Genomic DNA, 14,925 nt, shown 5'->3' with positions numbered 1-14,925 from the left:
TCTAATTGGCATACCAAAGCTACCAGTTAAAAAGATATCGATACCTATCCATATTATATGTTTCTATGACTCTCTATGCAGTTTATTAATATTCGGCAAACGGAACATATTAATGTGATTTTATCAATTATTATTTAACCAGTGGTGTGGAAAAAGTTAGGTTTGTTTCGGTTTTAATTTGATTTAGTTATCCTTGCTTTTCGCTTTAAAAAGGGAGTTCATAATATACTGGTATTATTCGGTGAGTGTTTTAGTGACGCTGACGTTTCCGGCTTAATTTGGCTGTTCCGTTTGTTCGAAACGATAAATTACTTTCTATTCGTATAGATTTTAAAACCCTGTTCGCATCTGACTAAAAAAAATATATACTACTTACATTATAATTTAAAAGAAAATTTTGTATGCATACTTGGTTCAGACGCATGATAGTGAGCAATATAGCCCATTTTCCTGCATTCTCCTTTCCACGATAATTTCCATTATATTTATGAATAACGACGTTTCTCGTACTTAAAAGCTAACGTTAACGTCGTGTTAACACGACCGGTAGTTCATTAAAGTTCATACTCAAATTCAAACATTTTTTTTCAAAATAGGATTCAAAATCACTTATTGAACTTCAAAAACTACCACACATTCAAAATAGACTGCCTCCGACCTGAGAAGAACGAGCAAGAAACTCAGCGGGCTTTTTTTATGATAATAAAATAAGGATTACAATGTAATATCATACAATAAACATTTATAATTAAAGAGCCTGAGGGTGTCCGCTTCATTCCCAGTCTGTGGTATCATTAAGAAAATCATTTATCTTCTAATAACGTTATGAGTTTCTTGCTACTTCTTCTCATTAAATCAACCCTTTACGAAGTAGCGGTAGATTCAATAAGAAAAATATTTTTTTGTGTCTCAATAGTGTCATTTCCGTGACCTACATGAATAAAGTTATTTTGATTTGATTTGATTTAACCTTTCCCACACAATATATTGGGAACGGCCGTTAGCTAACATTTAGTGTTATTAAAATTTGATCTTATCCGGAAGGAAAAAAAGGGTTTATTTTTAATCGATATCCATCACGTGTGTGAAGGTTCGCTTATTAATTCAAAATAACGTGGTATACACGGAATCAGAGTAGCACTTTGAGATCCCTCGTCGGACCATCGTCAATAAATCCAAAAACAAACCATTTGAACGACGCAGACCTTTATCCACTGAGGAAGGAGCGCACATTGCAGACGTAGTGAATCTTTCAGCTAGATTGGGTGTTGATAATGTTAATAATCATGAGACATTATTACCAAACATCATTTACATTTGTGATTTATTTTTGAAACAAGCAATCTGTATATTATTTAAATAAAAAGTATTAATAGTAATCCGTATTTCTTTGTCAACCCTATATTCAAGATATTTTTACAACTTTGCCTATTAGCTGTAATAAAAAAAATACAATGTGTTGCATTGATTTACTGGCGAGGACAAGCACGATATTTCATTGGTTTCAATTATGTACTGACATTACATTGAGTTTATATTTTATAAATATTCAAGTGGAATTACGGCGTTCAATAACGCCGTAATTGCATTAAATTCAACTGTGTATTGATAGGAATAATCTATGTATGTGATGGATAAAGGACTTTTGCGTTGTGAGCTCTAAAGATTAAAAGAAAAAGAGAAGATTGATTAAAAAGTTTACACATTGATAAGAATTATTTATTGTAGAATAATATTACAAGAAGTTGCACTTTCAGTATAAATTAATACCTAAGTATCCATCCCTACTCCGTGGTATAACGTACCTATATATAGCCACCTAGGATGAAGTATCTAATAACGGGATTTCTGGATTCGTACACTCGAAAGGGACTTGTATAATTCGGACAAATTAAAAAGCAGTAGAATATGATGGACAAACTTAGCCTTTGTTCTGAGAATGTTAATTTGAACTTACTACTGATTCGGTTAAAGCTACACTGATTATGTCAAAAAATTTCTAAACTTATCGAAATCTTTATCACGTGTTAATATTCTGCTCATTTTTTTATATTGATCTTATTACAAAGCAAGGAATATATCAACAAAAAATTCTACTGACGTATTAGGTATAAGTTATATTTTCTTCTGTCTTTCACAGGCCAACTTATAACATATCACAATTTTTCTTATGATTAGTTATTTTGTATATAGCCACTGTATTACCTTTTGAGTTAATTTCTATTTTACTGTGAGTCCCGGAGAATTTATACATAAATTAAGATGACAACCGACGCGTAAGACAATCTTTACTTGCGAACAACAAAAAAAGCAGAAACCTTTAAAAAGCCACAAAATATTGTTCTCATCCTTTGTTTCTTAACACTTAATGTATATTGTGATGTCGTTCATGCACGGTATTATTATTTGCAGGTCATATCCTGGTATATACTTCATCCTATCCTAGGGTAACCACAAAAATTATGTGAAATAGATAAATTTTTTAAACCGCAATACTCCCTCAATTTGCTTGATTATTTGTAAAATATGTATCAAGAACCGCTGAAAATACAATATTTTTTATTAGTTTGACGTACCCTTAACACGATCACCAGGATGGGGTCTAACGACCACACAGTAGAAGTGGAAACTTTTAAAGGTAAGGCTAATACGAAATACGACATTTTTTGTTCTATTATCATATAATTAAGTAATAACATTTACAAAAATATAAATTTATAGTTGTTTAAAATAATTTTGTAATTTTTACTCTGCCTGAGCACGCTCCTTCGACTCGAGCAGACTTTATTCGAATGAAACTTTCAACCACAAATTAGTGCTAGGGCCGCTTATGATGATTTCACTTTTTTATATGGAAGAGGAGGGCAAACGAGCACAGAGCATTATGGTAGGTGATCACCGCAGCCCATACTCTCTTGTAACACCAGAGTAATCACAGGAGCGTTTCCGGATAGATGTATCCATTAAAGCGCCGAAAATAAATTTTTTGAAAAGAAGCATAAATAAACTTATATACAAAAACGTTACGTTACATTAGTGTTACGATTAATAAGTCGATTTGCTATAATTTACATTAATATCCTTAGATCTATTTATATACATTTTTGGTTAAGCTATGGCACGTTACCTAAATTAAATAACTAGGTATAAATTTGTACCTTTATAACAGCTGCAGTACACATATATACTTATAACTATACGATTGAATTGATATAAAACAATATGTACAAAAACACACATAGTACCTAATATAATATTATTGAGTATTTATTTCCACAATATATCGGCTAAATTTCAACTCATAGTTGTTCATCATTAATTCGGGACAAAATATATGTGAATGCACTTGAATTCGGGGCTGCCATTGGGGAAGACCGTAGCATGTACTGTGATGCTGGTACGGGGGCGGGTCGTCAGGTATAGTCATCGATATCCTCGTCCTCACTTGATTCAGAATCGGGATCGAGATCTGGAAGGGGCTTTAAATAATCATTGCCCGTCGTTATGGTGGGAATTAAATATCCTGTGGAATCTTGGGGAGTGGGCGGTGGTCTTGGCAATCTTATCTGCGTATTGGTTCCCCCTGAGGCTGCGGCTATCTCTAGCTTCTTACATATCTCATCGAAGCCAATTCTATGCCTGGGATCAGTGGCCCAGCATTCTCTCATCAATCTACAGGCAAATTGTGGACAGTCTTCGGGTGGTACTAACAGTATTCCATTAATAATTCTTTTGGTAGCATCTTCGTTATTGCATCCATAGTATGGTTGTTTCCCACGACTGTAAATTTCCCATAAAACAACTCCATACGACCACACATCCGATTCATGGGTGAATCGAGCATAAACAATACTTTCTGGAGACATCCAACGCACTGGCATTGGTCTTTCACCGCCCATTTTGTAATAATCACACGTGTAAACATCTCGGGACATGCCGAAATCTGCAATTTTAACTGAGAGGTTCGCCCCAACTAAGCAGTTCCGTGCAGCTAAGTCTCTGTGGACAAATCTTCGGGAGGCAAGATATTGCATACCATGGGCTACTTGTAGTGCAATTCTTAATAAATCTGTATCGTCTATGTTTGGTCCTACTCTTCCTACGCCTCGGGACCCACGTAGGACCCCAGCTAAATCGCCCCATTCCATATATTCGAAAACCATCCAGGGACTAGCGTTGATGTCATCTGCAATGAAATCAATTGTTTAGTTGCCATTACCATTATGTTATACATATTATCTTGTATGCGAAAAATATTTTTTATAGTAGCTACCTCTGTAAACAACTCCAATTAGACTTAATATATTTGAATGGCGGAAAGCAGACATGATTGACACCTCCCGGATAAAGTCTTCTTTAGCGTTACGACCGGCACTGTCCTTCAGCACTTTGATGGCAACTACCTGCTCGCCATTATTGACACGAAGAACACCTAAAATAAAAACTTTTTTGTTTTAAATAATTTATAATATTTACACATAGAGCGTTGCCGACTCTTAAGGAAGGCGTATGCGCTCTTTTTGGAGGTAGGTTACCCATGTCGTATCGTCTTGGAAACACCGCACAAGGGAGCTCATTCCACAGCTTTATGGTACGTGAAAGAACGTTCCTCTTGAAATTCGCACTGTGGAGGGACGTCACACACCCAGTTGGTAGGGATGATTTCTTAGTTTGTGGCGTGGCGAGGAATCAGGTGAAACAGCTCTTCGGAACACTCCCCGTGATAAATGCGATAGAATACACACAATGGAGCGACGTCTACGCAACTCCAGAGTTTTTTGAGTCAGCATCGCAAATGAATAAATTTTAATTTAAAAATATGGAAGTATTGTTTTGAGTAACTTCCTAAGATGTTCACTCATGAAATATTGAACACTATAACAGTGGCTTTATTTATTAAATCACCGTATTGTGTCGATGACTTTGACTCTTGAGTGACTTTAATAGTAAAAATTCGCAGTGGTATAAGTAAATTGTAGACAGCTTTATCTTTACCTTTATGTACTTTCCCGAAGCAGCCCTCCCCAGCTTCTTCTAAGAAGGTGAGCGCACTCCTCTCGAGCAGAGTGACTTCCGGCTCCTTGTCATCAGCAGCTGTGTGATGCGGTGCTGGTGAACCCGGGGCGCTCAGCGGTGCCGTCGCCGCTCCGCACACGCCGTACTGCGGGTTCGTTATATACCGGTCAGCAAGCAGTGGCTCGCCGGGCCGTACACGCTACAAACATAATGGGCAGACGTTGGCAAAGCGATGTCACGTGGACGAGCGTGATGGCCAGCGGACATGATTCGCGAGATGGTGACGATTATGAATGGCACATCAGTGACTATTGTGGATTCTGCAAAACCAGTCATCTAATGTCTTGTCTACCACATGCTAATTAAGAGGTTTTTGTATAGCAACCGAGCTTGAATTATGAATGGATCGTAGTGATAGTGATTATTGTAGATTATGCAATGCGAGTTGGCTTGTTCTTTGTTTCCTGTCATGTCCTTTTCGAAAGGTATGATTTCGAAGGACATCATAACATAACAGATATAGACGATTATAAATAGAACGACATTGATTAATGTGAATTCTGCAAAGCTAGTTTTATTGTTTCTTGTCTGCTATTATGTAGTTACATTGTTCACAACATCTTGTATCGCAATCAAGAACGTTGGATATCCTTTTACATTATATGGTGACGACTATTATGAATGAAACTATTATTGTGGTTTCTGCAGAATGGGTCGTCCTATCCTTCTTTATTTATATTATGTTCTTACTGACAATAATTGCTTATAGTAAACGAACTGTATGAAAATTGTGACTTAACTTGAGAGATGGTAATGGAATGAATCAATAGTAGTTATTATAGAATCTACGTTACAGAAGATCGTCTACCATTATGTATGTTTATGCCAAAAATAAGTAGCTTGTTGGCCTGCAGGAAATGACTAACGAGATGGTCGATAGTATTTCTTCAAAGAAAGTAGCTCCTTGTCTACTATGAGTACCTATTATGTAGTTACTGATTTAAACACCTAATGGTTTATGATTAATATGCCCACGCCACCCCATTAAGTTACAAAACAAGTCATCAACTCACATCAAATCAAAATAACTTAATTGATTCAGGAACATCCTGCCACCACAATCCGTGATTGAGCATGAAGCATAGGCCAGTTTAGTTTGCAATGGTCTCAATAATTTTTGCCCTAAAGTGCGTAGTTTCCGAGACATCTGGCAACTTTTTTAGATGGCGCTTGAAGCTCCACTTGGATCTGTCAGCAATTTGAGTGTAACAAAATAAAATTTAATACATTTAATATTATAATTCATAATTATTAATATGCGCTTTATATTTAACAATAAAAGCATACATTAAATACAAATTAACTAAAATTGTTTACTATTTAGCTCTGGACTTATATCTTGGATATCTCGAAATAAAAATTTAAGTATACTTTGTATCTTTCTCAAATTACAAAAACCATAGTTTTGGAATCCAGTATCTACATTAATCTTGAAACTTCTTGTGGGAAACTTGTTAAATACGAAAATCAAATAGAGGAGAGACAAAATATAAACGTGCCCCAACGCCATAAGATGATAAGAGTGGAATACGGGATGCGGGATAAGAGAAGAGGCAAATAATATGTAACAGTGAAGACTGAAGAGGCAACAGACACAGACAATGTCAATCGCAAGTGGCATTGCTTCACTCGGGACTATAGCCCGTATCGTGAATCGAGATTGAAAATTTCGATTTATTGGCGAATTGTACTGTGCAACTACCAATTCATAAGAACGACTTTACCGCGACTCATACAAATATATAAATTTCATTTCATTTCATTTGCTTAACATTTAGCTCATCTCCACTATTAGTAATGTGAGATACTTACACGTTAAATACTACGACTAAAATAATATATTCTAGGATTTTCGTTAACTGCCCCGCTCTATATAGAATCCTCCCTAAAACCTACAAATCTCTTCTTTGATACATATTTAGAGGTTTCTATGAGGTCAGCCCTAACATGATCTAACCCTTGAAAAACATTTTGAGTTAATGATTTAAATTTATAATTATCACAGTAAAAGAACACAATGTAACAAAGCACGAAGGCATGCAGTTAATAATGTAGCAGTTGCTTAGAAAAGCTGAAGCTAAGTACAATTAGTTTATTTACCTGTTTCACTTTTCTATCGACTTCACAGATTCGCCTCCTCAAATAGAAGACCATGACGAAGATGAGGATTAAGAGGAAGGCGCATCCTGCGACGGTGCTGATGATGAAGGGAGCGCTGGTGCTAGCGTACAACCCTGCACCGATAAATGAGGAGTCGGTGCCGGTGGCGTCCGTCAGTATTTCACCACTTGATTGAGAATTCACTCCCTGTACGAAAAAATATTATATATTTTACCAGATATCCAAACTATACCATCCAACATGAGTGGCATTCTAAATTGAATCTTATACAAGAGGCGATTAGATATTATCTCTAACGCACATTTGGTAGAAACAAATTGATCCTTATTTAAACTTTGTCTTTTACACTACATCATTTGGACAGATATTTGAATTGTTATGACGATAAACAACCGAGGGCACGATATTATGTTGCGGTCCGGTGGCGGGTAAATGGGACGGGCGTATAGAAATGTTGGACGTCTGCCCTCGGGGTAGTTATCAATTTTAAACGCCACATTTTCAGTTACTATCCAGAAATTGCAGGGTCAAACCTTAAAGGTAGCAGGCGCACATTTGAGCACGCCATATTTTTCCCACAAGCAGCTTTACGTGGCTTGCTCACGCGTTTTTAAATCTGCATGTTAATGTTGATCGGAATAAATCGTTTAACATAGTTTATAGGAATGTATTGCCGTAGCTACCTATAACTTTTTATTACCATCAATCATCGTATATATCTATCCTTACAAGCTATAGCGTCTCATCTATTAGTGAGATCATCATAAGAATACTTTGTCCCAATTTACATACATTATACAATATAGTTGTTCGAACAATTATAAATTGGAGATTGGCTGGACCGAATTTCATGATTTTTAATTTGTCGGGTTTGTCTGTGTCCCGAATAGCAGAATAATATAAAAAGTTAAAATTATCACAATTTTCTAGGGGATATAAACTCTGTATCTACTGATTCTGAAAATTCTGTTACTAATAGAAAGTAATATTTTTTGAGAGTGTCTAGTGAGATAGGCTTTATTCTATTAAACCGAAAGATGAAAAGACTTTTTCGTGGTAGTCGGATTTAAACGGTAAGTCGGAGAATAAACGGCTGAACACTCATAATAATTTTTATAGTTAAACAACGTTTACCGGGTCAACTTGTATTTTATATATAGTAAAATACCCATGTTATATTTTCTTTCAAAACTCAAGTGAATAGGCTAAAAAGGCTCTGTTATTTATGTCAAACAAATATTCCACTGGAAATTATTTTTCAAAGCAAAAACATCTCCATCAGGATTGTCCATTAGTTACGTCAAATAATTTCCATCTCGGCTGATCAAACCGTAGACAATGTTATCTCGTAGATAGATTTATGAATATTTATCAGAGCTATGGAAAATACTGAGTTTCGGACTAATAATAATATTTCAACGTAACCCTAACATGGGACGACGTTTTATATTTATGATTTAAAACTAATTAATTCACAGACGTTTTTGACATTTTTAATCTATAATAAACATACATTTATTCATTCTTTAGCTTTTAACTAATAAAAAAACTCAGATAAAGTTTCTAGACTGGCATAGTATGTTTGATATGACAATTACTTTTTTACTTAAATTATAATGAGTAGAAAGCGACAAATGTAGACATTTTATAGCTTTATATCTATACTTAAAATATAGTCTTTTAGTAAAGTCGAAAAAAGAAAAGAAAATACTAATTTATTAAGCAGTTGATCTAGGTTGAACATTTATCATACAGGATGACTTTTATTCATTGAAAAGTTTAATTAACATTGGTGCAATGTAAATTAAGTAATTTCGACTACACTAGTGTACCATTTAAAAGACCTGCAATGTTCCTGCGATTCCTCTGGTGCTGCAGAAAATTGCTTTTCAATCGCCTTAGCAAGAGTTTCACTTATCGCTTACAATCAGAGCTGGATACTATACCAGTCAACTATTAGGGTTGCGTATCACAAAAGGAAAAAAACTGAACCCTTATAGGATCACTTCGTTGTCCTTCTTTCCGTCCGTCTGGCTGTCAAGACCGTTTACCTCGGGAACGCGTAGTGTCGATATACTCAGATCTACAGTCTCTTAAGGCTGTGCAATTCAAACTTGTATGTCAACGTAAAAAAAGATATGGCCGTTTATGCCGCAACAAACGTATCGAAATTCAATAGGGTATTTTCCGTTGACCTTAGCTAAGAAAGTTGGCAATGTACCGTCTTTTACTACAAGTACCTATAGGGAAAAATTCAAAATTTGCGATTAAACCCCTCGGTCAGCGATTCAGAATCGCAATAGTCCGGGTTTTTTGTTCCTTGAAAATAGAAACAATTAACTGGCTATATTTAGCCCCTTGATTGATTAACCTGTGTAGACAAGGATTACGATCCGGAGTCGCTTGTTTTTTGTGTGAGTTACACAAGGGGCAACAATGTAGCGCGTCCGCGTCGGTTGATAAGATAACGTGTGTTGATAATGATGATGGATCTCACCTGGGGAGGCGGGGATGCTGCGTACGACGCTCTGGTCTCGCTGGCATTTGATGGTCGAGGAGGGATCACGTTGTGGATGGCCTGGCGTTGAGTAAGAGGTACTGGAATAAACAATAAAACAATTAATTACGGAGCTAAAATATACATCGCTGGTACATTGTATGATTATGTATTTTACATACGGCGTCGTCCGTTTACAAATGTTCGGTGTCATGAAATATACCTTCGGCAAAATGTAAATTGCCTTCTCGTTATATGTATAACTCGCTATTCCCGCCCGCACCGCTGGGCGAATTTTAAAAGGAAATAAATTATACAAAAAAAAAAAAAAGTAGCTATAAAGCATCTAGGATAAATTTAGCATCGAAAGTTGGTAGTTTCATGTCGATATCATCAGTAGTTTTGGCGTAAAAGAGCCTTAAACATATACCATATATATATACCATGTATATATTACCAGAGGGAGGCTCCTTTGCACAGGAAGCCGGCTACATTATGGGTACCACAACGGCGCCTATTTCTGCCGTGAAGCAGTAATGTGTAAGCATTACTGTGTTTCGGTCTGAAGGACGCCGTAGCTAGTGAAATTACTGGGCAAATGAGGCTTAACATCTTATGTCTCAAGGTGACGAGCGCAATTGTAGTGCCGTTCAGAATTTTTGGGTTTTTTGAGAATCCTGAGCGGCACTGCATTGTAATGGCGTATCAATTACCATCAGCTGAACGTCCTGCTCGTCTCGTCCCTTATTATCACAAAAAAAAAAATTACATTATCTTCATATATATACATATTTATTTTGTGCGTCTGTTGTAACTGAACTCCTCCTAAACGGCTGGACCTATTTTAATGAAACTTTCGGTGTGTCTTCAGGTGGATTCGAGTATGGTTTAGATTCACAATTGAACTACCTCCTAAACAGGACAACGTCTGTTGGGTCCACTAGTATATATTATATAGATAGTCTAGCTGACCCGACAGACGTTGTTCTGTTCATAATAAAAAAAAATCTTGTGGGTGGATTATCGTAAAATCCGTTCTTAGCTGACCTCTACTCGACGAAAGAAGTATTCCTACCAAATTTCAAGTCTCTACGCCTTATGGTTCCAGAGATATCGTGATGAGTGACTATATACGTGAAAATCTCTTATATATATATATATATATATATATATATATATATATATATATATAGATATGCCGCAATATTTTATGGACAATTCAAACCGCGCCGTTTACAAAGTGCCGAGGCAAAAAAAAAGGAAAAATAAGGCAGAGTAGTGATACAAAAAAAAAATTAAAACTGTAAAAATACTACGTGTTAATTTGTTTCTGGAACCTACTAGTGAACAAGGGCTTATTCGGCTCTGGCACTCGCCTCTATCTATTAAACTTATATTTTAAGACTTCATGGTACCTGATGACTGAAATAATGTCTGCTTCGTCCAACCTGTTTTTATGATAGTCATCGTACAATTACAATTATTAATATCCAAAATATAGCAATTGAATGAGTTGCCAATTTGCCCAAGTCATACTTCGCAGCAGCGAGCGTTTGTTTACCAGTGGGAGGCTCCTATGCACAGGATGCCGGCTAGATGGATACCACAACGGCGCATATTTCTGCTGCACTGTGTTTCGGTCTGAAGGGCGCCGTACCTACTGAAATTACTGGATAATTTTCAAAAATCCAGAGTAGCAATGCATTGTGATGGGCAGGGCGTATCAATTACCATCAGCTGAACGTTCTGCTCGTCTCGTACCTTATTTTCATTAAAAAAAACAGATGACACCCCTTGTAAAACGCTCAATTATTCAATTTGCTTGCGAAATTTAAAAGAGATAATATCCTATGTACATCTGAAATGAACATCACGATAACTCCGGAACCATCTTACCCAGAGACTTGAAAGTTGGTTGGAATTTTTCTTTCATCGGGTAGAGGTCAGCTATGAATTCACGAAATTTCACCCGATTTGTGGGTGTTTTGAAAAAATAACAACAATATGATTATATTATTGGTACATCCGGACTATGTAACAGAATCAAATCTAAGATCGAGCAACTTATCTTGGTACCAGCTCTTATGATTTGGATCAAACTGAATTATGCATTATTTCATTTTGACTCATGATTTTTTCTAAATTTTCAGATTGAGTACCTAAACGTGATTTAACAGATAATATTTTAATTACATCATCGTGTATCTGTCAATTCAATTAGTTTGTCTGAAGTTTATAGACAAATAAAATTTGAAAAACAAAATTTTATGAACAATGCGGTATTCGAACCCACGACCTCCGGCGTTCCGTGCCGGTGCTCTAACTAACTGAGCTAACCGTTCGAGTACCGCCTCGTTAAAAAATTTGCTTTGTTCAACTCTGGTTGTGGCTTCATTTACAGTATCTACTTTACAGTTGATAACCGCGTTCCGTGCCATGTGACGTGTTCATAAAATTTTGTTTTTCAAAATTTTATTTGTGTAATAATCCTAGAAGTGAGGGTTATCACTTTAAAAACATAACATATTGTGAAGTTTATAGACTGAAATAGCCACCTTCCACTGTGGGGGTATGTTAGTTTAGGTATTTAATTCGCCTTGTGACCCGCATTTATATGCGTATTTCTTTTATATCAACTGCACTGCAGATTACGTTTGTATATCTGTCAGAACCCAAAGTACAAGTTGTTTCTGTTATATCTTATACTTTAATTACTGACTTTATAAGCACAAATTAAAGCTACGAAATAGCATTTTAAAAGAATTATTACCTGTACTTCTGGGGCAAGAAACACCTTCTTTGGCTGGTTCCCCATTTGAGGTACATACACAGTAATGTAACTCGTCGTTGTACTGGACGCACGCCGCTTCTGCACCGCACGATGATGTCTCGCACCCTCCATGGATGAAGTTTACTGAAATGAAATCAAATCAAATCAAAATCACTTTATTCACGTAGGCCAAGGAAATCATACTTATGAATATCTAGTTTTCATTTCTTTTTTTTTTTAATTTACCGCCACTTCGCAAAAGGTTGAGCTTTTATGAGAAGAAGTAACAAGAAACTCATTGGCACTCTTTTAAATCATTATTTAAAGCTTCATCGTTTTACAAATCATTTCATCTACAATATATTATATAAAGTGACGCTACAAAAATACTCAAACGTCAAATACATATAACTTTACACGAGTAAGTCAAAACAGTAAATGTAAATGAATACGTAAAGACCGGAGTTATTGAGTAGAGTAGATACATCAATCCACACATACCGTAAATCATTTGTGAGCATTTTATTTTATTAGTAACATGACATAGGGTCATCCATGGACGTATACCAACTATACTGTAGCGACGCCAGGCAATTACGAGGTACTACGAGAAAGAAGAAGCTCTACTCGAAATGTCATCGTGCAAGCAAATTTCTATTTGAATATTGTAATGAGAATTGCCTACACAAAAAAAGATTGTTTATGTGAACTATTACAAAGTAATTTGGACAAAAAGTATGTTAGATGTTAGAGTCAAAATATTTTTAATAATAAATGTTTCGCTGCGTCAGGATATTATTATTGTTTGATCATCAAAAAGATTGATTTTTATAACGATTCTTGTATACAGAAGCTTACTCCTCTAAGTAAGTTAGCTTTGAAAATTAATGTTCATGGATATTCTCAAATAATAAAAAATACTAACGGACAATATTGATACAGCTAAAGTTATTCCGTTGCAATAATTTTAACGCGTAAAAAATTATAACGAAACTTTTATAAATGCCAAAATAAAAAAAAAAATTGTTCCTTCCATAATATATTAAATATAAATTTTCATGCGTTAAGAAGTGCTCTAAGAGCACAATGGTACAAATTATTTACGTTTAAAATATATTTCTGTAGGTAAGTCGGAGTTTGTGCGTAATATATACTATTTAACTTATTTTAGGATTGCTTCAAACGGAATATAAAAAGTTTTTATTAAATCTCCAGACAATACGTACCTCAATTGGTTAAATCTATATATAAGTATATATGAGATTGCCACCTATGTATTGACTCATCACGATATCTCTATGACCATAAGGCGTAGAGACGTGAAATTTGGTAGATAGTGGGCGATTAGTGGTCAGCTGAGAATAAATTTTACGAAATTACACTCGCAAGATTTTTTTTATTATGACCAGAACAACGTTTGTCGGGTCAGCTAGTAACCTATAATGAACACTTCTATTTAAATTATACCGTTTAAAAATATAAGCTAAAACAGTTCATAATAATAATGGGATGTTTACCATGATTCCAGCATTTTTGAGTTGTGATATATTGTGTCGCAGTTCTTCGCGTATTTAAAAAGATCACACACCACCTGCGCTGACTTGAAGATACGTCTCAGCTCGCAGGAGTGTTTACAATCCATTGTAATCGCGGGAGTTCCTATATAGGAACATAGGAACGTGAACCATGGAGACCGCTTAAATATTTCTACCGCCTGGAATCCTATCGTACCAGATATCCGTCTTGATACTGTTAGTATTGTGTATGTGGCAGCGTAGAGCGTATATGAACTTTAGTTTCGTCCTGATCACGCCAAATTGATTTGCAAAAAGAATATCGGAAAACTCCTAAATCCTCGAATCATAGTAACTACCATGATTCGGTTTAACTATATAGCCCATCCTCCCAGATCCTATCACACTCACACGGAAAACCACCTTCAAGTAGCCGCCCAGTGCTGCTTTGTTTCGCATAGGTATGGGTTGAGTACTGACGCCCGACCCCCAAACCCTTCTTCAAATATGACAGCGATCCTTAAAGAGAAAATATTTATGTTAATGATTTGACCACATAAAAGAAAGTTTTCTACCAGAGTGGGAGGGAATATCCCTACCCAAACCTTCGGTGGAGCAGTTTAAGCCAAGCAACCATACCATGGCACCCCGCTTCACTGTTAACTTAGACTTTTGGAATATCAAGCAGTCTACCACTATCATGATAGATGGCACAGCAAGTTATTGCTTACAAATGCTTGAAAAATGAATGATGTGATAATACAGAAGAGGAGTCCTAACTTACAAGCCATGCAGAGGTCTCTCGACATATCGTCAAGGTCCCTCTTGACAAATCGCGGATTAGGAAGGATTAGGAAGGAAGATCACGAACCTTCGTTCAGTATATCCATCAGGATCTTAGCTATATCAATACACTTCATCAATACTTTCCTTATTGCGTCACCAAG

General features: G+C 35.9%; 1 protein-coding gene across 4 annotated transcripts in view; it reads right to left on the bottom strand.

Annotated features, from left to right (window-relative positions):
- Positions 1–1,705: 1,705 nt before the first annotated feature.
- Positions 1,706–14,925, bottom strand: part of LOC126972640 (tyrosine-protein kinase transmembrane receptor Ror-like) — a 78,032-nt gene continuing 64,812 nt past the window's right edge. Inside the window, exons 4-10 of one of the 4 annotated variants that reach the window (XM_050819512.1) lie at positions 14,390–14,497; positions 12,465–12,608; positions 9,695–9,795; positions 7,177–7,383; positions 4,996–5,215; positions 4,274–4,432; positions 1,706–4,186 (exon numbers count right to left, since the gene is read on the bottom strand). In XM_050819512.1, coding sequence (XP_050675469.1) covers positions 3,414–4,186; positions 4,274–4,432; positions 4,996–5,215; positions 7,177–7,383; positions 9,695–9,795; positions 12,465–12,608; positions 14,390–14,497 — 1,712 coding nt within the window. In that variant the 3' untranslated portion in view covers positions 1,706–3,413. The remainder of the gene's footprint in view (positions 4,187–4,273; positions 4,433–4,995; positions 5,216–7,176; positions 7,384–9,694; positions 9,796–12,464; positions 12,609–14,389; positions 14,498–14,925) is intronic. The other 3 variants (XM_050819514.1, XM_050819513.1, XM_050819515.1) reach the window with 3 other exon arrangements.

Source organism: Leptidea sinapis, chromosome 27 (assembly GCF_905404315.1).
Source record: "Leptidea sinapis chromosome 27, ilLepSina1.1, whole genome shotgun sequence".
Taxonomy (NCBI): domain Eukaryota; kingdom Metazoa; phylum Arthropoda; class Insecta; order Lepidoptera; family Pieridae; genus Leptidea; species Leptidea sinapis.
Note: the sequence above shows the minus strand (reverse complement) of the source record. Positions and strands in the feature narration are given on the sequence as shown.